At 51.8% G+C, this 26,373-nt stretch overlaps 1 protein-coding gene across 4 annotated transcripts; it reads right to left on the reverse strand.

Annotated features, from left to right (window-relative positions):
* Positions 1-581: 581 nt before the first annotated feature.
* On the reverse strand, positions 582-24,961 carry ARFGAP2 (ARF GTPase activating protein 2). 4 transcript variants are annotated; one of them, XM_078607111.1, is made up of 17 exons: positions 24,813-24,961; positions 21,187-21,305; positions 20,742-20,814; positions 18,611-18,742; positions 16,658-16,741; positions 15,578-15,665; positions 14,018-14,080; positions 13,164-13,208; positions 10,355-10,407; positions 9,159-9,310; positions 8,007-8,138; positions 7,094-7,216; positions 6,409-6,600; positions 5,602-5,737; positions 4,524-4,614; positions 3,246-3,361; positions 582-2,855 (listed from the first exon to the last, which is right to left on the reverse strand). In XM_078607111.1, exons 1-17 carry the CDS (start codon positions 24,879-24,881, stop codon positions 2,838-2,840), a joined length of 1,686 nt encoding a protein of 561 aa, XP_078463237.1. In that variant the 5' UTR covers positions 24,882-24,961; the 3' UTR covers positions 582-2,837. The 4 variants fall into 4 exon arrangements, with proteins under 4 accessions (XP_078463237.1, XP_078463236.1, XP_078463238.1 ...); XM_078607110.1 differs by having other exon boundaries at positions 8,007-8,141; XM_078607112.1 differs by lacking the exon at positions 13,164-13,208 and having other exon boundaries at positions 8,007-8,141.
* Positions 24,962-26,373: the final 1,412 nt, after the last annotated feature.

Raw genomic sequence — 26,373 nt, forward strand, 5'->3', positions numbered from 1 at the left:
TGATCGCAATTGCGGAAACCCGAGTTCAAATCCCGACGGGGGTCAGCTCAGCCCCATCACTCCCCCCCCCCCCCTCTCGTCCCAGTTTAAAGAGGACCACCACAATTAGGCCTGCACCAATCGATGGGATAGCAGGCAGTTGACCTATTTCACTACTGCAGTATTTGTATTTTACCAGGAGCTATGTAGAGCTTTTTAAGAAGAGACCTGACCATAAATGATGGCTCAACGATGTAGCTACTTAATCAGCATGTGGACATTTTTAGCGGCCAAATACTCTTAAACACACGTTGATTATATCAATGTGGAGGGAAAAACCAGAGGTCCCGGAGAACAATTCACGTGCAAACTCCAAATATACCGGCGTCAGGATCAGGATCGAACCTACAGCCTCCTGCACACCCGGCGAGAGAGTTAACATCTCGCCACCGCTGCGCCCGATAGATCTGTTGCCTGCCACCATAATGTAGAACTTTCAGCAAGTGTGCAAGACCAGCAACAGAGCAGTGACCAGTGATAATACCTCTTGAGTCAAAACAACTACACTCGGTAACGTAGCGCAAGACCATTGAAAGATTGGAGCCTTTTCATTCTCTATTTTATTAATTTATTTCTTATTCCATTACAAGTCCAAGTTCTAAGCGACGCCAACACCAAACAGGCGATACTATTCCCCCAATTGACCCGTGGAGCCACTGCACCCCCACCTTCCCCCACCTCTGTAAGCTTGCGGTTGGGAGAAAAAAAACTGCAGGTAACGTGCGTTTCCATATCGCAGCACACTGTTGTAATTTAAGTTGACAATGTTCCTTTTAAATGTCGTCAAATGAAAATGCAAACAACAACAAAAAACAATCATTCGAAATTAAGCAGAACTTGAGAAACCGGGCGGCTTAATGCTCCGTTTAGAAGTCGTTGTTGCGTGCCACCAGATGCACAGGCAAAGGCTTCGGTTACAACTCAACTTATCCTCCAGCGACTTTAGATTTCTCACACACAGGCCATCGAAGAACAAGTGAATGTCCGAGGTGGAGCGAGTTCGGATGGTTAGAAATGCACTACCAAGGATGCAGGTTACACTTTCAATTTGGAACGTCTCGCACGAATCATCGTGCGTCCAGAGGTGCCAAAGCGAACACTGATGTTGCTAGGCGTGGAATTAGATGTGGCTGTTGTGTTAAGTGACCGGAATACCACTTCAAATTGGGTTTCCCATGCATGGCCAGCTCTGGACCAACAGTAGAGATGATGAACTCCATCCTATGGTCCTGAAAATAAGCACTTTATTCACAAGTAGATTGATTAATTGGTGAATCTATTGCTCAAATCTAGCCTGCATCAAGCAGTGAATCAGAGCGACTTGATTAAAAAAAACTGTCAGCGTAAAATCTACTCTCGACCGACACGGCAATCCTTTCATCGCGCTCGAGTCTTGCAGTAAAGCGCATTGAGCGACCGCCGAGATCATGCGAATCAAGGCGGAGGCCTCAATGAGGCGAGATGGTGAAGTCTCGTTGGCACGACACCTTTGAGTCAGGTTGAGTGAAGTTGACACAAACAAAAAATTGCGGCCTTGATTTCAACGTCTTAAACTTGCTACGCCATTGCCGGCGCCTCATCTGATACAATATTTAAAATGCCCGATAAGACCCCCCCCCCCCCCCCACAACTTGACAAAAATATTTTCGGCAGAAAAAATCTTCTTTTTGCTGTTTCTTTTCTCTCTCAACACAATATCATGCAAAAACTAAAATTTTTTGACCAATAGTAATCGGGGCCAATATATTAGAGTAAGAGTATTTATGCAACGTTCTACACCGCCACCTTCGAGCCGCGCTAAAACGGCGCACGTCATAATTACATTTGTGTTCCATTATCACGAAAGCGGCCTTCAACACACAACCGACAGGGGATGAGACTCCCCCCCGCTGAACAATGCCGAACGCAGCATCTGGAAGGTACAAGAAAATAAAAGTTCCTATTCCACGGAGCTCGATTATTAAACTCAACTAACATAGTTGCGATGTAAACCAAATTAAGAACGGACATTCTGAAACAAACAAAAAAAATGTGTTATCGGGGAGGGTGGCAAAAATGCTCGGAATTATCAATCTTTTTATTTACTTTATTTCGTGTAAAGTTAACATGTAAAGTCTCCAACTCCCTCCAAAAGAAAACGGTGCAAATGCTGAAGTTTAGTTTTCTTGACAGCTGTGAATGTCCCCCCCCCCTCTTAAGCACAGAGGGCCGACGGTGATCGCATGATTTAAAGTCGCGACTTCCTCCGTCATGTGCCGAGGTGTTGCTGTGAAGGACCGAGAAAATAGCAAAAGTGAACATCTCCGCAGTCTTGACAGGTCGTGGATAAAGTCGTCACTGGGACGACCCCGGGGTCACTCTTGCCGATGGGACTTACCCCTGGTCTCTTGGATTCTCACCTGGTCAAAGTGATCTTGAAAGTCGAAGTGACGTTAACGGTTTAACAATATGCGCAGAGCGCGTCTTGAAAACGAAATCAGCATGTGAATTTCACTGCGAGTGACTGGTATTCTTAACGTGTCCATACGTGTTCCCGATTAACGAGGCTAACGCGTTAGTCGAGAGCGGGCTGACTAAAGGAGGTGCAGCAGGCCCAATTTAATATCTAGCCGGACAGCACGACGACTCCCGGGGGCGGTGTAGCGTAGAGGCGTAGAGGCGTGTGCTTTGGCAGTGCAGTGGTATAATGCGACGTAGTTTAGTAGTGGCGGGGTGTGGTAGAGCGTCTGTTCCGTGGACTTAAGACGACCTTCTGCGTCCAGAAATTTTCTCTTCCGTTTGCAACTTGCGCCCATTTATTAGGAGCCGTAGCGATCCTGCGGTGGGAGAAAACACAACGGGCGAATACTTCTGTTTATTCAACATCACCAATGTACGTGGCCACACCGGACGTCCCCGTAGAGGAGCGAGTTGCAATAATCGAGCCTTGTCGATGCCATACCAACACATTCAAAAGCGGTCTATGAGCTGCCCCATTGCTTTCCCACCATGTCGGCGATCGCAAACGGCACGCGATGTTCACCGGGGCCAGCACTTGCCCAAAACTACCCGAGCCAAAACGGCGTCGATCTTTGCTCCGGCGATAGCGGCAAGTGCTCACGGCTGCTCGGCGACGAGTCGCACTCACGGAGCGCCGTGGGCACGCGTGCTCAAAACTCGACGTCCGCGTCATCCCGAGTTGCTGCGCGAGCGCGTTCGTGCCGCACCTGTATAGAGGTCATGACCCCATTGGCCAGCACGCTCAGCTTGCCGGCGACGGTGCGGACGCCCTGGCGGAACTGCGCCATGTCCGGAGCCACAGGGAGCGCGCTGCCCATCGACGCTGCACGACGACAAGGACGACAACAAATCTCACGCAAAGACTGCTGGGGCAGCGGGAGGAGGAGGGGGCAGCGGGAGGAGGAGGAGGGGGCGGGGGGAGGAGGGGGTGGGGGGGGGCTAGTGCACTCGGCAAGCAGCGACTCAGCCTGGCCACACAACACATGGATGGCGGGGAGGCGGAGGGAGGTGAAGCCGTTCGATGGAAATGCGAGCGGAGGGGGGGGTGTTAAGACCGCCGCACACATCGTAGGGGCAATCGCATGAACACGGGGGAAAAGATTATTGTGAAATAAGCAAAATCACAATTAGTCTGCTCAGAATTATGAAATATCTAAGCTGCCAATACTGCTACTTTGGATGTGCACTGCACACCTATACTCAAAATCGCCGGCTTAATAATCACGACTGGAATGTGGACTTCAAACCATGAAGTACCGTGTGGCAGGACAACACGCACACTTCTGGCCACATGCGCAGCGCTTATTCTGAGCAAGTTAACGGCTCCCCAGGAGCAATACAGGGAATCCCTCTCCGTGTACGAGGCTCCCGGAGGCACACGGCAGCAGCGAACGCCGACGACGGCACTGACGAGTACCAATAAGGGTGACACCGGTCTACAGCCTCGACAGACCTGGTTTTCACCTGAAGACGGCTGCTTGCGTTGTGGCCGAAACGTCGTGAGAATTGTTTTATTATGTTTTATTTTATTATTTTATTACTTCCCTTCTACGTGACTTTACCGAAAGAAGCAAGAAGCTGCATCTCTGTTTCAGCGCTGCCCATTTTGGTCGGGCGAGTTGGTGGTCCAAAATGACAAGACGGTCGCGTGTGCGGCACTTTGTGGAGCCAGCGGTCTGCACGAGGCCAAGAGATTTTCAGGTGCTTACAACGCACACCTCCTGGACGCATCGTTACACTTACGCGTTACTTTTGAGCCTTTTCCCCGACTGAAAACAAAGGGTCCCTACGGGGTTGTGCGACGATGCCACTGCGCGGCCTGGACGGGGCAGCAAACCGGACATCCGTGATAATAATAAGAGCTTCGTAGCTCATCGGATTCCTCCTTCAGTCTAAATAAAGATTCTGATTCTGACATCGTTTGGGAAAGAGGTTCAGTTTGCTCGTCGACGACGTTGAGGCGACGTCGCGTCTTCGGCCTTTACCGTTGGAGTCGTGCTTCTTGTCGCCAAAGAGGTCAGCCGAGCTGATGGCCGAGCTGCCCTGCATGCTCTCCAGACGGACACGTGTGTCATCCTGCCAGAGTCAGGGGTTATAGAGCGCACACAGAGAGATCTGGGTCAAACTTTAATTGAGCGGAGCACACACGGACACGCGGACAAAACCGACGCTCCTTGGAAGGGCCTTCCCCGTTCACTCACTCTCTCACGCTCGCAAACTCACTCACTCTCACACTCATGCACTATTACACTCTCTCTCTCTCTCACACTCATGCACTATTACACTCTCACACTCATGCACTATTACACTCTCTCTCTCTCTCACTCGCTCAATACCTTGCTGATCTCGTCAAGGAGCATAAACCATCACGCAAACTCCGGCCATCCTCGCAGTGGCGGCTTTTGGCTAAAGCCATCGAACAGAGATACGCTTCTGCGGCCGTCTGGAACGCTCTCCCTTCTGATATTAGGAAGTCACTGGAGCTCTGCAAGTTTAAATATAGATTGAAAACTCATTTATTTTGTGTTTAGTTTGTTGTCCTTCCCCAGCACCTCCGATTAGCATGGTTAGCTACTGTCCGTACGGTTCGAAAGAAGTTAAACATAAATACATTAAAGACTTTCATTGTGGTCGATTTCTCTGACAGAGAGCCGCACCCTTGTTTGCGTGAGACCCAAAACAGGGATGAACCGAGACAGACCATGAACCTGTGTGCATGCCACTGCCCACTCCTTTCCATGGTGGCGAATGGGGGGTGTTGTTGTTGTATTTACATACAGAAGAGTGAGCGTGTGTAAATATACGTAATCTCCGAGTGCACGTATAGAAGCGAACATTTTACTCAAATGTGCACCTGTGTCTTAAGGGAACGCACATTTGCACTTGTTCACATGCGCGTGTATAGGAGCAGAGGTGCGCGTCACAAGCTCATCACGTGCCCCAAGCAGATGCAGGAGTACAATGAACGAGCCCGCAAACAAGGGTACGGCTTTCCAAGCACAAAATGAGTGTTTAATAAACTCCCGAGTGGCCCCCCCTCCCCCCACCCCCCCATTGCCTGACCTCCGCCCTCTCGTCGCGGCCGAAGAACATGTCGGACGAGATGGCGCGCGCGTTGGCGAACTTCCTCTGCGCCTCGTCCGACGTTGGCGCGGGGCCGGCCGCCTCCGAAGTGTCCGCCTTGCGCCGGCTGGTCGGGCTGGAGGGGTCAAGGTTCAGAAGCCGTGCGGAGAGGAAGTCTGAGAATAAAACCTTTTCTTTATTTTACCCGGTAAGGCCCACTGAGCGATTTATCTCTTTTCCAGAAGTGACCGTAAGAACGTTGCAACCACAAACAATACAAAGACACGATATCCGTGCAAAGTACAAGAAAGGTAAACAAATCATCCAAAGACATACGAATGAAACTAAACCATCCCCATCCTACCAAACAAAGCCCACCGAGGCATTCACTTATTTTTCAGAAGTGACCTGTCTGTCACAAATGATTGCTCAACGAAATGGCTTATCATGCGGAAATTTATAGCAGCCAAATGCACTACTCTGACACGTTGATTCTAAATGTGGAGGAAAAAACCGGAGAACCCGGAAAGAAATCCACGCGATCACAGACAGAAAGACAGGCAAACTCGAAATATACAGCAGGCGTCAGGGTTGGAACCCAACCCACGACTTCCCGCATACCAGGTGAGGCAGTTAACATCTCTGTCCGAGGTGGCTTTGTCGCGGAGGCGGCGTTCACGATGCCGCTGAGCGTGAGCCGGCGCAGCTGAGCGGCGGGGCTCAAACAAACGCAGCCTCCGCCAGCGGGCGGTTTAGAACGCGAGGTCCGGCGGGTGCCGGGGCCGCCCCCGTGGCCAGCGCGCTCACCGGTCCGAGGACGTCTGGCGCATCGAGCGGCCGCTCTGGCTGCTCAGGTTGACCTCGGTGACCTCCTCGCGGTCCAGGAAGGACCAGCCCCCGTCCCCGCCGGAGTCATCCGTGCCCCAGCCCCGGGCTCCGCCGCCTCCGCCGCTCGCCCCACCCAGACTGTCGCTCAACGCAAACGGGTTGTCCCTGTACCTGCGAGCGCACGAGCGGAATACAGGGCGGGCGCAGGGGCGGGCGCAGGTGTGGGCGGATTCCCGTGTACAGACATTCGCTGCGGTGCAACCGCACTGAGATAATCCGGCACAACTGCCCGATGGTGCTGACCGTAGCTAGCGGCGCTAACGTCATTCTCCATGCTGTGAATTGCTCTACAACAGCGAGGCACGGGTGGTGCTGCCGAAGCAGTAGTCAAACGTGGCCACGTTTGTTCATCGCGGGGACATCATGCATGGGCTGTCAGGTGTGTGGAGAGGGTGCACTACACACATTTTACTTACGCGATCACGATTTGACCCCGAAAATCGATTGTGAATGGCAATAAAGACGTTGTGTCTCCAAGGTCTAGACGCAGTGAGAACGCGCCACATGGCAGACAGGTTCACATACGTACGGAGATGCGGTCGCCCGCGTGTGTGCGTGTGTGTGGAGATGTGACGCCCGCGTGCGCGTACGAGGCGAGCCTCACTTGGGGGGCCCCGAGGTGAAGCCGGCGTCGTCGAAGGGGTCAAACTTCCCCTTGGCCTTGGAGACGGCGGGCGCCTCCTGCTCGATCGTCTTCATCTCCTCCACCACCGAGTGAGAAATCCCGCTGCGCCGAGACAACGCGACGCGGTGAGCACGCGCCACGCGGTTCGTGGACGTACGTCTGTGCGTGTATGCATGTGTGTGTAACGGCTCAAGACTTATTTAGCCTTGAAGGCGGCTTCGGACCCCGGCGTCACGATATAGCAGCGACGACGACGACGAGACGGCAACCAGCGACGACCCGAATCTCTGCCAAACAGCCTCGAACCTCGTTCCTCCCTCTCTCTTATTCTCGGCGTGAACCTCACCCCACCCTAGGTCCTGCCTTCCCTTCTCCAACTCTCTCTTTCCTGTTGGCACCGCTGTCTTTACATATGTATGTTGAACTTCTTTCGCACCGTACGTAGCCAACCGTGCTGATCGGAAGTGCGTGGATGCGTGTGTACGTGTGTGTGTGCCAGCGGGCGTTCGACACTTCACGTGGCCTCAGGGTGCACATGGCCTGGCACAAGCGTCGTGGTGACGTCACCGCCAATTAGTGGCGAATGGCGGTTGTTGTTGTACGTGTGTGTGTGTACGTGCGTGTACATGTGTGTGCGTGTGTACGTGCGTGTGTGCGTGTGTACGTGCGTGTGTGCGTGTGTGTACGTGTGTGTGTGCGTACGTGCGTGTGTACGTGCGTGTGTACGTGTGTGCGTGTGTGCGTGTGTACGTACGCGTGTGTACGTGCTTGTGTGTGTGTGTGTACGTGTGTGCGTGTGTGCGTGTGTGCGTGTGTACGTGCTTGTGTGTGTGTGTGTACGTGTGTGCGTGTTTACGTACGCGTGTGTGCGTATGTGTGTGTGTGTACGTACGCGCGCGCGCCGAGCCCCATGCCCAGTCGCTCCGCCTGCGCCCGCTTCTTGCCGTCGGCTGATTGCAGCTTCACCTCCTCCTTCTTGCGCTGCAGCTCCAGCTCCTGGTAGGCGAGGCGCATGGACGTCACCCTGCTTACACGCGCACACACACATACATATCATTACTGGTGCACGCACAAAATACAAAGACACCCCGCTATAGTCTTAACAGACTGCTGGGGCAAGTGCTGCTAGCGAGTGGCACCTATGAAGGCCGGCACGGCACACGAGGGGGTGGGTGGCCGGCACCACGCACGGCCGCCTTTGTCTCCCCAGTGGCGATGTTTTTACACGCAGCATCAGGTACTCGTTTGAGGCCGAGCCGACCTAGCGGACGCCCAGGACCGATTCATATAATCGTCACTGGTGTTGGCCGTGAGCGGGAATCGAACTCGGGTCGTCGGGTAAGTAGCGAAGCGTAGCGCTAACCGTTGCCCCCACGCTCTTTGTTGCACACACACACGCAGGCACGCACTCGTATACAAGAGGCCACACGTGCACACACATAGACTATCACGTGTAGCTTAGCATTTGGGCTGGGACAGTTGGTCAATGAAAAGCTGATCAACTGAGTAAAAATAATAAAAAGACGGTGGCCACCCTGACATCCTGCCACGTGACATTCATTACGATCAACCGTAAATCAGCAAGTAACAATTAATCAACAATATTCAAACAAGGTCGACTAATTTACTCACCACTTTGCATTGACTAGCTATCCATACATTTATACGCTTTCACGTGTGCATCCGTTGTATGTGTGTGTGTGCGTGTTCGTCTGTGCATTTGTGTTGATCAGCAATTGCGCTCTCCGTTGAGCCATGCATTATGGGAAACTCGGACCCACGTCCAACAGACAAGGCGGGCGTCCTTGCCTGTGGCATCGGGCAGTTTCACCATCCCGCCTCTGACATGGCTCACTTCCAGACAGCAGTGTGGTTGATGGGATGTGTAAACGAAAATATGTCAAGGGGAAGCTATGGGGGAGGCAGGCGTAATGTACTCTCCGCTCGTTAATTTAATCAGTTACCAGGGGCGGCACATCTGCGTCTGCATGAGTTGCGATCATCAGCGCCCCTGTAGCCAAGCTGCCCGCCCCTCCGCACTCACATCGAGTCGTCCTCCGGCTGGTGGTGCTGCTGCTGCTGGTGCTGCTGCTCGCACTGACGGTCCGTTGCCTGCGCTTGGCGTTCGCGCTCGTTGAACATCTGGCCGCTCACTTTCTGGGCGCCGAGGCCGCCCGTCTTACGCACCCCTCCCATCTGTGGCGCACGCAAAGACAAAGATCCCCCATATAGCCTTCACGGACAGCTGGGGCAAAGTGCTGTTAGCGAGCAGCACCGATGAAGGCCGGCACGGCGCACGAGGGGGTGCGTGGCCAGCAACACCACGCCCGATACATACACACACACGCACCCACACACATGCACAATCAGGCATGCACGTAGAGTACGCGTGTACCTGTTAAAAAACACACAAGAGATCTCTTTTTAACGTGGACATTAGGGGTGAGCTTGGTTTTTAGCGGTGGTGGTGGAAGCACAATATCCATTGCCGCAACATCTGTCTCTCATTTTAAGCTCCATTGACTGGCTAATTAGAGGCCGTTTATCAATTGACCACTGGCAACACGCGTGGGACACGGGCCACAAATCGAAAGAGCGCAAGCGACACACGTATCGACGGCATTCATCAGACTTTTTCACATGCCGTGCGGTCGAGTGATGGCAGCAGCGTCATCGTCGTGCCGAGCTGAAAGTGTGTGGGGCCGCTTCGTGGGAGAGCCGGCACAGCCTTGTGGTTTCACCGCACCTTCCGTTGCCCTCGATTCCGCCCGCTGGCTGATAAAGCCGTTAACTTTACCGGCGGTGGAATTATGGTGGGACCCATTAATGCACGGTGACGCACAAAGACAAAGATCTCCCGTATAGCCTTTAACAGGCTGTTGGGGCAAGTGCTGCTAGCGAGCACCTATTAAGGCCGGCACAACACACGAGGGGGTGGGTGACCAGCACCACACCCGGCCGCCTTTGTCTCCCCAGTGGCGATGTTTACACACCACACCAGGTACTCATTTCAGGTTGAGTCAATGTAGGGGACGCCCAGGACCGGTTTAGATAACAGTCACTGGTGTTGGCCGTGAGCAGGAATCAAACTCGGGTGGGTGGGTTCGTAGCGTGGCGCGCTAACCGCTACACTAGCGCACACACACACATACGCACGCACACGTACGCACGCACACATACGCATGCACACGTATGCATGCACACGTACGCACGCACACATACACGCATAACAACACTCACCCCCTTTTTAGCCGAAGCTGGCTTCTTTTTGCACACGATCGATGACTTCACTTCTAAAACAACAACAACAACAAATATGAGAAGACCACAAGCACAAAACATTTTAATTCACTTCCAACATAAAGGGGCATACCCAAAGTGATGACGGTGCTGTTACCGCGCACAGCCGTTTCTAAGATAAACACTCAATGAACACACTGGGTATCCTGAGCGGGACCTTACCCTAAGAGGGTTCGAAACTCAGCGAGGCTGCGTAAACACATTTCTTTCTCAAGCGGCGTAACGGATAGATATATTCGATGACCATTAATGATTCCTCGCCTCAATATACACCACGCAAATCACGAGCACAAGAATCGATGTTTTCAATTCATATATTTATCTATATATTTCACATGGAATAGTGACCACAATGTTTAAGTCTTAACAATCAATCAAATAACAATGGGGAGGTGAATCCTTACACTGCTATCCAAAAAGCTCTATGGAAAATGCTGCTGAATAGATTTAAAATATCTGTGGTTATAGATGAATGAAAATACGGTGGGGGTAAAAGCGGTGGGAGGTCCGCATCAGAATCTTTATTTAGCCCGCTGGAGGAATCCGATGAGCTTCGAAGCTCTTTTACTCACAGACATCCAGTAAATGAACCAATGGGTGGCTGAGAAAAACTAATGCCAAGTGGTCCGCGTAGTTACGGTGAATAGGATTCCCTTTGGGTACGCCCCTAGTAGAATGAACCAAATGTAACCATGCACTTTTTAACTCGTGCTAACACACCGTGCACCACTTCACTGGCTGCCTGCGAGTGAAGAGGGTTAATGGGGCACACGCGTTGTTCACGTGCGCAAGCCTGTTAATATCATCAACACAGCACCCGAAACAGGGCCAGGAAAAACGTGGAAAGAAAAAAAGTTCACTCCTGTGAGAGCACGCACACTAATTGGCTTATGGGATAATGGCACACGCACACACGCACACACCGAGAGACAGGAGACGAATTCTGTATTGGGATCCCCCCCTTGGGACATACGGAGCGACCGCACCCTTTAAAAATGGATTATTTTAGCAATTTAACTAAACTAATTTAGATTGTAGCAGGGATGGTCCACTGAGCTATTTCGCTCTATTTCAGAAAGGACCTGGCCACAAATGATAGCCCAACAAAGTGGCTTATCGCGTGGAAATTTACAGCAACCAAATACTCAAAAGCGCACGTTTCTAAATGTGGAGGGAAAAACCGGAGGGCCCGGAGAAAAATCCACACCACCACAGGGAGAACAACACGCACACTCCAAATCTACAGCAGCAGGCGTCAGGGTCAGGATCAAAGCCACGACCTCCTGCATACCAGGCGAGGCCGATAACATCTCGCCACCGTGGCGTCCCAATTAACACTCGTTGGCAACGTTCGATCTGAGCTGACAATGCAGGCACTTTGATGCACCCACTGCCGCCAGTTTGTGTTCGCTGTGGACAGTGACAAGTGGAGCCTCTGGCTCTACACATCGCCACACCCGGCTGCCACCTCCCCATCCGCACGCGGGCAGCTCTTTGGAGGCTCTGCTAAGCAGGAGTCACGGAGAACGGTTGCGTCGCCAAGCAGAGCGAAGGTCACGTGACTGCACTTGCGTACATACGTTTTCCTCGCTGGTCATTTATTTTAAAGTTTTACCGTTTGATAGTCACGAAGCGCCAATCTGTTGCGCCACACACAGGGCTGCTGTGCCGCTACCAGGGAATCCCAAAGGTGTTGTTCAATTTGCTTCTTCACCCCCCGATCCTGGCTAGAGAATCTCTCATTGCATTGCTCTATAATCCTGTGAAGACGATCGGGGGCACAGAAAGTCACGCAGAGCTCGAATCCTGTGCAGGACACTGCGAGTTCAAGACACTCTTTGCCGATTGGTCCCAAATTCCACGTACGGCATTGTAGAAGAGGCAACAAATGCCTTGTTTGGTCTGCAAAACTCCAGTGCTCGCGACCCCACACTCCGCCTTTACGCGTTCATCAATTTACACCCCACTCACGTAAAAATGTACTTGTCCCACGCTGCTCGTGCCCAATGATTGTTAAACAGTCATTGTTAAACAATCACATGCAGTCTTAAATCTGCATTGAAAGCTAATTTCTTTAAGAACTGCTTGTTGCGTTTAGTTTTTGCCCTTCCCCTGCACCTCCAATTAGCACGGTTGGCTACGTATGGTGTGAAAAAAGTTCAACAGTGATACGTGCCACGTGACGCGCTGAGAAATTAACTCTGCCTGCGTTAATAGAGAGCCGACTCAAATTAAGACCGAGATCTCCGCGTGGGTGTGTGTGCGCTCGTGATCCGCGTGAAGAGGGCAGCGTTAATTACTAAGCGCGTCACGTGGGGGCCTTATTTAACAATCATCCGGCGCGTGCAGCGTGTGGGACGAGTTAACTTGTATTTGAATGGGGAGGACAAAATTGGTAAACGCGGAAAGAGGTGGCGGCATGGTGGTGCGTTACAAGGATTGGAGTTTCGGAAATCCTGGCATAGAGAACATCTCATTTGATTGATGTTCAGTTCTGTGCTGGGGATTTTCGGGGACGGAGGCGCTCAACCAATTGAGCTATGCATGGCATCTCGCTGGTAAAAACGAGTTAATATTTTTTTTTCACCCAGCATCCACTCATGCACGGCATGCACATCTTGCAAGAACAAATCATAAAACGGTTAAGACAGGAAAGGCAAACGAAAAAATTAAACATTTACAGCCACATTTTGTGTGAATCACAGAGCCAATTAAAATGGTGGGCATTTGCTTTGGGAAGGCCGGTCACCTTTCCTTGGCGAAGCGGCGCTGCCACCTAATCGTTCACAATCAGCTACAGGTGAGAGACACAAACGGTTACGTCACGTCCCTAGAGGTAGCCAAGCAAAAAAAAACACGTTGAAATTCAAATATCTCTCGTCATGAGGCATACCCCCGTGTGTGGCCAAACCGTCTGTACTTTACGACGGAACTCGCAAAGGAATGTTCTAAACGTAGGCCCGGACAGCGATGGACAATTGTCGTACTCTCGCAAAGTAAGCGGAGACTTTCAAACCGCAAAGATACCGATAGAAATTGGTGTGAGGCCCGTGATGCTTGCTCACTGCGCACTGGCAGTGAAATGTATTTCTACGCCACGTTGATCGATATATTGAAATCAATTTGGCCACGATTTGAAAAAATGTCACTTCTGTTGTTGTCCTGCATGAAGATGAGCAAAACCGCTGAGCAGGGCTCACATCGCACCTGGACGGGACTTCTCTGAGCATCGTACGTTCCTGCCGATAAAAACTAAAAACGGAGAAAATAAAAATTGGGTGGAAACGTAACTTGTCGGGGATCCTGTGAAAAGTAAGATTGTTCGCCATGCATTTTCTTGGGCAAACAAATAAATGGGTGGCAGCAGAAAAGTTTCCCAGCATTCAGCAGGTCAAATACTATCCGCGCCCTTTGCCAGGCAGATTCTCTTCATTCACAGCCGCGCCAACTGGTTCCCTGCAGCGGGAATTGGAGTGCGCGGTCGGCCAGCCTGAACCGGATGCGTTTGGCGTGTGGCGCAGGACTGGCGGCGCCACCCGCGCACTCCACCACCCCGTGCCGCGGCGCGTGTCTGGGTGTGCGAGCACGTGTCCCGCGCATTACCGATGGTCGCAGCTTTAGGGGACGTGCCCAGGTGATCCACGCTCGGGCCCCTCTCTGGCTCACCTGACAAAAACGCAAAGCTTCAGCGGTTAAAACTCTTCTATCATTACCGCTTTTCGCAGCGAGCGTTATACACCGAAGCTTTATGGGGCCCGTCCGAGTCATGTCGCCCGATCCCCTTCGGCGCCGTCGTCACGACGCGGTACGGCATTTCCTTACAATGCGAGGGCACAAAAGTAGTCAGTTCAACACGTCGGCTTTCGTGGCCAATATCATCCATAATGCGGGTTTTTTGTGTTAGATCGCGTAAATATATAAATGTGCCGTTAAACCCGCCACCACCCGACACAGCCAACTAGTAAGGTCTGTCAAGTAAACAGAACGTGCCAATTGGTTACTAGTACAGCACATAACATGCAAATGTTGTGGCTTGGCTCTCCAACACACCGATGTGCTGTACTAGTAACGAATTGGCACGGTCTGTTTACGTGACACCAAACCTTACTAGTTGGCTGTGTCGGGTGGTGGCGGGTTTTCACGGCACATTTATATTTTTACGCGATCTAACCCAAAAAAAAATCGGTATTGTGGAGCACAAAAGTACGTGAGCAGATATGTGCTCAGCAAGTTAACCTTATAACCTACGAGACAGATCTCGCTTATTCACATTTCATGAAGAAATAAAGTGTTTAAAGGCCACGTGGTGCAATATCAACAATTTAGACGTCAGCTCCCAGGCTAAACCAAACCGAGCGATGCATCATGCGGTGGTAAACTCATCCAGACTGACAAACTCTACTTCTTTTAAACTGCTCGTTGTTGTGTTTAGTTTTTCTTGTCCCACCCCCCTGCCTCCCATTAGCGCGGTTGGCTACGTACAGTGCTAAAGAAGTTCAGCATACACACATAATGGCCACCCTGAAATGCTTTTCCTTCCGAAATTAGGTAGCCGCTGGAGCTATGCACTTTTAATTCTAGACTGAAAACGTATTCCTACAGGAACGCTCTGTGTATCTAGTGTTATTCTGCGCGGTGTTTGGTGCCAAGGCTAAGACTATGAAACAGAACACACTTGCGGATACGATAGCATCACACAGGTGATGGCCCAGATTCACCTGTGATGCTGTCACCTGTGACACTGTCACCTGATTCGGTCACCTGATACTATCAATCTGTGTGATAGCACCACACAGGTGAGTGCACAGATTCACCTGTGATACTGTCACCTGTAATACTGTCACCTGATACTATCAATCTGTGTGATAGCACCACACAGGTGAGTGCACAGATTCACCTGTGATACTGTCACCTGTAATACTGTCACCTGATACTATCAATCTGTGTGATAGCATCACACAGGTGAGTGCACAGATTCACCTGTGATACTGTCACCTGTAATACTGTCACCTGATACTATCAATCTGTGTGATAGCATCACACAGATGAGTGCCCAGATTCGACTGCAGGAACCGGAATCGCGCCAACCCATTGCTCTGGCATCACGAGTCCTCCGAGCGCCCGGCCACCGATCGATGATCGGCGCGCGGTCTCCCAACTCACTGTCGTCCTTGTCGGGGGAGAGAGCAGCTCCGGCTGGGTTTGAGATGAGGGCGGGCACGCTCGGGGCTGGTTCACTCTCCCACGTGTGCTGCACACGCAGGCGCACAGCAGCCGCAGCAGAACGCGTTAGCCATCGTACTGGCAAGAACAGTTCACCCTTAACATATCATCTGCAATGAGCAATACCGAGGTGTGTACCAGCTAACGGCATCATTTTTATATTCTTTGTAGCTTTGGTCACAGAACTACTTGCAGGGCAGTGGCTAACGTGAGGGAGCAGCTCAGCAAAGGGGATCACAGACCGACTTGCGAGATCCCCCAAGTGACCAAGTAACAACGGGAGAATATCTGCAGCGGCCAACGTGCCCTGCTGCTTGTTTGTTGCCAGGCAGCCCAACCAAAATGCCACGTGGTTTTTCTTTCAATCATCAGACCCGGAATGTTTGTAAAATTACCTGCAAAGCCAAAATTGACTTTTTGTGTGTGTGCGCGTGTGTGCAATCGGTGACCAGGCCCAGATCGTGGATTTGAACCATGGTTCTAAGTTAGTGACTCCTCAATCCTCAAGGTTCTGACCACCTCCCCCCAGCCCTTGCCCCCGCCCCATGCAAGCCAGACACCTGTCAATGACATTATAAACAGGAAATTATATAAAATAGAGAAAAATCCACAGGTCGTTGAACTGACCGCAGAGCGCTCTGGTGAAATGTGAATACAGACGTGGCTTCAACTAGGAATGTAAATTATTCAAGTTCAAAATATCTGAACTAATTCATTCATCACGATTTTTCTCCAACAGTGTACCGACTCCTCGCCCATTGCTCTCATTGTGCACCGACTTGATGTCCGGGAACTGCCAAGGAGCATTTTTAGTCTCCGTGGCGATTTTACGCAGACTACAAACACCCATTTCTGGTGCTCGGCAAACTGCCGCACTACATGCCGAGGGTAAAACGCGGCAGAGGGAAGCCCAGTGCCGCAAGCGATGTGAATGAACGGGGATTGAGCCGGGTCACCGAGACTCCGGTGCGACGTGCTCGACCCCGACACGGACCGCACGAGTCGATCGCACCCACCCACCTCTGTGTGCTCCGCAAAAAAGTCCGCCTCCTTCTTCTGGGGGGAGGTAATGGCCGCCGCGGTGCTCGTGCCATCCAGCCATAGCTGTGGAGAGACGAGCCGGGGGAGAGAAGAGGGTGGTGTTGGTGTGTGTGTATATATATATACATATGTATATATATATACATATGTATATATATATACATATATACACACACACACAAGGCGGTGTAGCGGGTAGCGCGCGGCGCTACGAACCCGGCGGCCCAGGTTCGATTCCTGCTCACAGCCAACACCGGTGATGATGATTATCTGAACCGGTCTTGGGCTTCCCCTAGGTCGACTCAGCCTCAAATTAGTACCTAGTGAGGTGTGTTAAAACATCGCTACTGGGGAGAAAAAGGCGGCCGGGCGTGGTACTGGGCTGCCCACCCCCTCGTGTGCCATGCCAGCCATCATAGGTGCTCGCTTACAGTCCTTGCCCCAACAGTCTGTTCAGGCTACATGGGGGATCTTTGTCTTTGTATGTATATACAGTAGGGGGCACATCTCATGCATCTGCTCGTCATTTCAGTCAGTCGACCCACGGCACCTGCTGGGTCTGTCCCGTGACCTTGTCAGCGAGCCTTCGACACTCCACGTGGCCAATGGCTGTTGTTGCCATTGGTATGTTCGTTGAACTTCTTCTGCACCTTACGAAGCCAACCGTTTTAACCGGAGGTGTGGGGGACGGACTCAAAACGAAAAAAACGAAAAGTAATTCCAAATAAATTAGTTTTCAATCGAGAGAATAGGCGGTGTGGGGGAACAACTGCTCACCGAGACAAGATATGGGTCCCAGCTCGTGCTAAATAATATAATAACCCGGGCAGCCAGGTGGGCCATAACTACACGCACATATAATGCACAAAAGTGTATGCAGACCTAAGTGTACTGTATATGCATACGTGTACTGTATATGCATACGTGTACTGTATATGCGCATACGCTCATAACCCTGCCCGTCGCGATTTTCCCCATCGCGAGAAAGCTTTTGGTGTGAATCGTCGCAAACTGTAAGGCTGCAAGGTCAAATTCTGGTCCAAGGTTGAATCAGCTGCACCTCCGATGAGCACGGTTGGCTACGTACGGTGCGAAAGAAGTTCAACATACGCACATACATAGCTCAACCATCCCTCCAGGGTCAATAAAGCGAGTACCACTTTGTGGGAAGTCAACAGCGCCTATCCTGTGGAAGGTGCCGGCCTTTGTTAAAACAAAGTGAAATTTCCACCACTGGCTCCTCAGGGGGGCCAGTGGTGGAAATGAGCACAGCCCAGCGTTCGTCTGCGTACAGATACGCTGCGATGACTATTAACCCTTCACCATTCCGCTAGTCGCAGGGCGGGAGTCACAATCACCCCTCAATCTCGGAACGTGCAAGCGGCTCGGCATAAATGTTTTGTTTAGAGAGGCGTAGTAGCGCCGCTGTTCTAAAGACATCGTTACTCACCGCGGAGAACCGTAGCAACACGACCGCCACCCTACAATATCCGGCGCCAAACTGTGCCACACTCCCTCCCGCATGGCCTTGGAATGGAATGTAATCAGAAATGTGGCTGTCGCCTGATGAAGCTGGTTGTAATTACTGGCGAAACATCCTACTCAGATTGTAAATGTTGTGGCTTGGCTCTCCAACACCCCGGGTTAGTGCTGTACTGGTGACGAATTGGCACGTTCTGTTTACGTGACACTAAACCTTACTAGTTGGCCGTGTCGGGTGGTGGCGGGTTTAACGACACATTTATACATTTACGCGATCTAACCCAAAAAAACCTGCATTATGGAATCAAAAAATTCCGTTCGGAATGGGAAAGTGTTCATAACAATATTGATAAACAATCCACACTCATTCTGCTTTTCTGTTAAGGTGAGAAACCACAGACATTCACCGTCCTGTCCGGCAAAGTCTCAAGCCGGTGCTGCGCGTCTTACGTCCGTGCCGTGCGTGCGCAGGGCGTTGTTCGCCAGCCCCTTGATCTTCTCGCGGTAGAGCGAGGCGGCGCGGCTGTTGTACTTGGCGTTGGTGTCCGTCGTGGTGCAGCCGTGGTGGCAGAAGAACGTGCCCTGCGTGAGCGGCGCGCGGCGCACAAACGTCATCGCACGGCCCCAAGCGCGCACAGCCACGCGTGCAGTCAGCGCGGCCAGCGACGGAGCCGGCGACGCGTGACAATGCCATGAAGCAAGCAGCGACGTTACGACAGCTGATACACTCAAGGCAAAATTCGAATCGGCCGTTACACGGAATTAATCTGCATTAAAATGTAACATTTCGACTGCTCAGACCGGCGTGTTGTGGAAGCAAATTCGCTGGAACTCTTCACGAAACGCCTCGACGAGATTCTGGCATCGATCTGCGACCAACAACCCAACGAGCTAGATTGACCGAATGGGGCCCCCCCTTCTCCTTTGTAATCTTTCCCATGTTCTTACGTTCTATCTTCTCGCTATCTCAGCAGGTCAGTAAAATGTTTGTGGCACGGCTGACTATACCCTCTATCCTCGGTGAATAAATGGTTCAGTGATTAAAGTACAGTCAGCAACGCAACAATTAAGCAACTCCACGTTCGGAACCTGCTCTCAAGGTTTGGACAAGCGTGGATGGTCGAGCACTCAAGCCCGAGTTTACGTACGCGCCGCATGTGCGTGCTTGTGGGGAGCGGTGGTGTTGTGGTTAGCGCGCTGAGCTACGAACCCGGCGAGCAGAGTTCAATTCCTGCTCAAGACCAAAAAGAGTGACGATTATCTAAACCGGTCTCAGCCTTCCCGTAGGTCAACTCCGCCTTAAACGAGTAGTTCAAGTTCATTAATTAGGTATAGCCCTGTGAGCCATTCGGCTCTTGAATTGGGTGCAACCGCAACAAACAAAAAACAAAAACATGAACAAGACAACATCTTAAAGTGACTATGTGACTAAGTGCAAACAGAAAATCCAAGTAAAGACAGCAAAATATTGCAGAAAAATCACCATACACCAACGCTGTGTGCAAAATTCCCAGTGGGATGCAAAGTCAAACAACAACAACAACCACAAAACAACTTAGATTAAGGCCATCAGTCTTACTCCGTACTACAACAAACAAAAATGGCCAAACCAAAAAACATCAGCGCTGGGGAAACAAAGGCTGCCGGACGTGGCCACCCACCCCCCCCCCCCCCCCGTGTGCCGTGCCGGCCTTCACAGGTGCTACTCGCTAACAGCTTCCGCCCCTAAAGTCTGTTAAAGGCTACACGGGGGGATCTTTGTCTTTTGTGTTTGCACCCACGTGTGTGTTTTTGAGTACTACAGCCCAAGTGTCAGCCAGGCGGTGGCGGTCTAAGCAAGTGGCCTATAAACCGGCACTGGGGAGGCGGCGACGGTTGGCGGATCTCCGCACAGATGTTGTGAAACTCCCTTCCCGTGGGCATCGAGGAGGAGCCAATCATACCCTGGGCTCGCCAGGGGAAAGCGGGACAGAAAAATGTGGACTATGTTTGGTATGTATGGGCATGAGTATTTCCCCCTCGCACGCGTGGGTTGTCTCCGGGCACTCCGGTTTCCTTGGCCGATAGCACCTTAACATTTCGAAAAACTTGGGTAATGTTTGCACTCACTGGTTCACCATGTGGCTGCATGTCTGTGGTTTCTCTCTAGCCCAGAGTGAATACTCTGCGACGCGGTACCAGTTGAAATGATTATGATTACTATCACAGACTCCATGTGTGCGTGTGCTTGTGCGCGTGTATGATGACAAACCCCCGTGTGTGCCGTGCCGGCCTTCATAGGTGCTCCTCGCTAAAAGCACTTGCTCCTACAGTCTGTTTAGGCTTTACTGGGGGTCTTGGTTGTCTTTGTACGAAGGGGGGTGGTAGTGCAGCGGTTTGGGCGCTACAAACCCTGGCCACCCACCCCCTCGTGCACCACTGCCGGCCTTCATCGGTGCTATTCCTAAACCGCACTTGCCCCAACAGTCCGTTAAAGGTTATATGGGGGACATTTGTCTTTGGTATGATGCGGACCACGCCCAAGCCTCTGACGGAGGCGGGCACGTTGTGTCCGGATGTGTACGAGCTCGCGAGCCCTCACCGCGTTCGCATTGCCGCCCACTTGCATGCATCGCAGCTGGAACCAGGTCCAGTTTGAATCGAGCTCCGTGGACCTGCCCGAGAGAGGGGACGTCACACGTCAGTGCAACTCACACAAGCAGATGCAGTGCGGTGTGATGGTGAGGTGCGGTACGGTGTGATGGTGAGGTGTGATGGTGAGGTGTGATGGTGAGGTGTGATGGTGAGGTGTGATGGTGAGGTGTGATGGTGAGGTGTGATGGTGAGGTGTGATGGTGCGGTACAGTGTGATGGTGAGGTGTGATGGTGAGGTGTGATGGTGAGGTGTGATGGTGCGGTACGGTGTGATGGTGAGGTGTGATGGTGAGGTGTAATGGTGAGGTGTAATGGTGAGGTGTGATGGTGAGGTACAGTGCGGTGTGATGGTGAGGTGTGGTACAGTATGGTGTGATGGCGAGGTGCGGTACCGGATGAAGGTGAGGTGCACGCCCAGCGAGCGGTGGGTGCCCGAGCAGTCGATGCACAAGAAGACGCCGTACGTGATGCTCGCCCAGCTTGGATTCTTAGCGCCACAGTCAAAGCACACCTGCGGGCACACGCATGGCGGGCTCACGATGGATTCTTCAAGAGCCCAATGACGAGGAAAATATGTCCTGCCAAAGATGCCGGCACGCCGTGACGCCGGTGCCCATCATCTTTCCGCGACCTCCTGTTTCATCCGCAGTTAGAAAACCTCCTTCTGGGGAGCGGTGGCGCAGCGGTTAGCGCTACGAACCCGGCGACCCAAGTTCGATTCCCGCTCACGGCCACCACCGGTTACGATTGTCTGAACCGGTCCTGGGCCTCCCCTAGGTCGACTCGGCCCCAAATGAGGACCTGGTGCGGTGTGTAAACATCGCCACTGGGGAGACAAAGGCGGCCGGGTGTGGTGCTGGCCACCTGCCCCCTCGTGTGCCATGCCGGCCTTCATAGGTGCTCCTCGCAAACCGCACTTGCCCCAACAGTCTCTTGAGGCTATACGGGGATCTTTGTTTTCTCCCAGAACCAGCAAGGGCCCATTCAATTTCCTCTTCATGATTTGTTAAGCGTGTGCGCAACTACTCATTCAGCAGATTCCCTTTGTTCTGCCACTTCTTCATGAGTTAGTTGAGCTTGATGTGCTTTCCTCAAAAATGTCAATACAGATTAACATTTTTTTAGGCAAGGCAGGCTGATGGTATGTTTAAAGACAGCATCCTAATGCGAAAACAAAACATGCTGTTCTCTATTTAATCATAATTTTAATCGGCAACGCAAATCTACTTAAGTTTTCCCTAAACTAATTTATGTAATAATAACCCACTTAGGAGTGTACACTGACCCTTGAAGACAAGGTGCAAGAGCCAAATCAGTAACCAATGGCATTCAGGGACCCAGGTTCCCTCCCGCACAAGGCAAAGCCAACCCCCTCCCCCCTCCCCGTCTGAAGAAATTGTTCACCAATGCAGGACTCAGTCGGCCTCACCGTGGATAACGACCATCATCATCATCATCAATATTATTATTGAGAACTCAGATTCTGGTCACTGCTCTGCTGGGAGTCTTGCACACCAACTGGAAGTTCGACATTACCGTGGCCGGGACCAAGTCTACAGGGTGCCACAGAGGCGGCGAGATGTTCACTCTCTCGCCTGGCATGCAGGACGTCGTGGGTTCCATCCCGACCCCGACGCCCGTACTATTGGAGTGTGCATGGCTCTCCTCGTGGTCGTGCGGATTTTTCTCCGGGTCCTCCGGTTTTTCCATCCACCATTTAGAATCAACGTCACACGATTAAGAGTATTTGTCTGCATATATATGCTCGCTATATGGGGTTCACCGTCTCTAGAAGTTGAGCATCGGGAGGGAGAAGCAGAGTACTGGTTCACAGACTGCCACGTACTCTGTAGAATGAACTGAAGCTGCAAGACACTGTTTTCTAGGGTGACCCTGGGCCAATAAGTGATGGCGAATATAAAAAGAGTTCAACTACCAGCCTAGCGCACGAGCCAAGAACAAAATATCACAAATAAATGGCAATCGCACAATAAACTCAAACGTGTCGCAGCGCATTAAACATACAGTGAACAAATACCGACATCGCTATCGTACAAAGAACACACCTTCCGATTCGCACGGATTTGGCGACGTACGGTGCGAAAGAAGTTCGACAACGAATCAACAATCAAACGAGGTAGAAAAGGCAATCGGACTCGAAATTAACATTGAAAACTTTTCAAGCAAAGCATCCCGTTCATCGGAGGAGGAGGAGGATAAGGGTCCATTGCAGATGACACGCCAGGTGATTCCGGTGGAGAGGAAGAGGAGGGTGTAGATGGAAAGGGGGACTTGAACAGTAGACATTTCTGCGTGATGTATTGCAATGTGCATTGAGGGAAAAAAAATAGATATAAAATTCAGCATTCCAATGACATCATAGTGCTTGTTATTTTATTTATCCCGATTGTTTTGACGAATTTCACAAAACAGATTAAATAGGCCATAACATGAACCACATAAAAAAATGTATTCAGGCACCAAACTCTGGAGTTTCACAAGTTCACACTGAATGCATTCTAATTTATTTTAGAAATGACGATAAAAAAAATAACTCGATATGACCCAGGGTAGTGGTGAAAACTCCACGTTATCTTGGCGGGGAGCAGACTCCGCATACGACGACCAACTGACAACTTCATAGAGGTTTGTGGGTTAGATCGCGTAAATATAAATGTCTAGTTAAACCCGCCACCATCTGACAGCCAATGAGTAAGGTTTGTCACGCAGACAAAACGTGCCAATTTGTTACTAGTCCAGCACGCCGGTGAGTTGGTGAGTAAACCCACAACACTTACAATCCGAGTAACGACGTTTCGCCAGTAATTACAACCAGCATCATCAGGCGGACAGCCAGAGGTGTGGAGCAATCTGTGGCTGTGTCGGGTGGTGGCGGGTTTAACGACACATTCATATTTACGCGATTGAACCCAAAAACCTCCATTATGGTTTTAACACTGGTCGTGAAAAGCCATCCTGCGTGTTGAAATGATGGGCGGTGGGAAGGAGCAAGTGGGATGATGTCTAACTCGAGATCTTCCACCAAGTCCCCCGCCGTCAAGAACGTCGCACTAACAGGAGTGACACTCACTGCGTTGACGGCCAATACAAAGGAGAATAAATTAGCCTCACTGCAATGAAAGATGCGTGTTTTAGATGTTTTATAAACCTCATAACTTAGGGGTTCTCTTTAATGGTCACTGTAGCGGTGTGGAGCGATGACACATTGTTAACGTTTAAAAAAACTAAAATCCGATGACAAACAGGAATTTGATGGAATCTGTTTCGGGACTTAAAACGAACTCACTGCGTTCTAAAACACCTCTCATTGAAACTATGAAGTACTTGTACATCATCAGCGAGTAAGCAGGATTATATTAATTTTTGAAAGGACGTATTTTTTCATCTACCCTATCGATTTTCCCAACAGCTTTAAATTATAATGCAACTGTTATGCAAACGGTGTGTAACAGAGAAAGCGGTAGATGACAAATTGACAGAACAATATAAACATCTAAGACATCAGCAGCCAGCGCACCGATACCGTCACGCCGTGGCAGCAGAATATCTCCACCTAAGGAGCCAGCGGTGGAAATTCGGCGGCGATTCCACATTCACATGGCGGGGACCAGGCTTTCCGAAAGGCAACTGCTGCTATAATTTCCATAGAGCCGTCCGTTTATTCCCCACAATAACAACCCGCACCAAGACTACAGAGACGAGGTGGGGACGGAGACGAGGTGGGGACGAGGTGGGGACGAGGTGGGGACGAGGTGGGGACGAGGTGGGGACGAGGTGGGGACGAGGTGGGGACGGAGCCGGGGTCACTTTCCGAGTCGTCTCTCTCCGACTTTTCGCTTACGTGTACCCTGCGGCCTGACTATCCGAGGCAGCTCCCCCCACCCCCACGGCGTCTCAACTCGCGCGTTGCGGGCAGGGGGGGGGTCCCACGACGGACACCCCGGGAGGTGACGGGGCAGAGCGCGAGGGAGCGAGCGAGCGAGGGAGGAGGCGTCACCTTGTTGGTGGCGGCGGCGCGAAGGCGCTTGAAGACGGCCTGCACCTCCTGCCTGCCCGCCTCCGACATCTTTCCCGAGCGGACCCGGCAACCGGAAGTCGCGACACGATGGCCCCGCCCACTAGGCGTGACGTCAGCGCCACGTTACTCGGGGGAGGGGCGGCGACGTGGGGAGAGGGGGGGCCGCGGCGGCCACGTTGGGTGGGGGGCGGGCGGACAACCCCCCCACCCCTTCACGCGGGCGGCGGTGGTGGGGAGAGGATAGCGGTGGGGGGTGCTGGGGGGAGGGGGGTGCTGGGGGGAGGGGGGTGCTGGGGGGAGGGGGGTGCTGGGGGGAGGGGGGTGCTGGGGGTGGGGCGGTGCGGGGGGGGCTGGGGGAGGGGGGCTGGGGGAGGGGCTGAGGGGTCCTTCCCGACGCAAGATGGCCGCCTGTGGTCGCCAGGCGTCGCCGCCGCCGCTCTGTCGACGCCCCCCGGCGGAGCGAGGCGAGTCGCTGACGCAGCAGGCGACAGAGACAGCCACTACCACCACTAACACTACTACTACTAGTGCTACTACTACTACCACCACTAACACTAACACCACCACTAACACTACTACTACTAGTGCTACTACTACTACCACCACTAACACTACCACCACCACTAACACTACTACTACCAGTACTACTACTACCACCACTAACACTAACACCACCACTAACACTACTACTACCAGTACTACTACTACTACCACCACTAACACTAACACCACCACTAACACTACTACTACCAGTGCTACTACTACTACCACCACTAACACTACTACTACTACCAGTGCTACTACTACCACCACCACCACTAACACTACTACTACCAGTACTACTACTACTACCACCACCACCACTAACACCACCACCACTAACACCACCACTAACACTACTACTACCAGTGCTACTACTACTACCACAACTAACACTACCACCACAACTAACACTACCACCACCACTACCACCACCACTAACACTACTACTATCAGTACTACCACCACCACTATTACCACCACTAACACCACCCACCACCACTATTACCACCACCACTAACACCACCACTACTACCACCACCACTATTACCACCACTACCACCACCACCACTACTACTACCACCACCACTATTACTACCACTACTACCACCACTACCACCACCACTAACACCACCCACCACCAACACCACCACCCACCACCACTAACACCACCACCACTAACACCACCCACCACTATTACCACCACTACCACCACCACCACTACTACTACCACCACCACTACTACCACTACCACCACCACTACTACCACCACTACCACCACTAACACCACCCACCACTACCACCACCACCATCACCACTACCACCACCACCACTAACAACACCACCATCACCACCACCACTAACACCACTAACACCACCAACCACCATCACCACCACCACTAACACTACTACCACTAACACCACCCATCACTACCACCACCACCACTAACACTACTACCACTAACACCACCCATCACTACCACTACCACCACCACCACTA

This window comes from Lampetra planeri, chromosome 27, assembly GCF_965212315.1.
Source record: "Lampetra planeri chromosome 27, kcLamPlan1.2.h2, whole genome shotgun sequence".
NCBI lineage: Eukaryota > Metazoa > Chordata > Hyperoartia > Petromyzontiformes > Petromyzontidae > Lampetra > Lampetra planeri.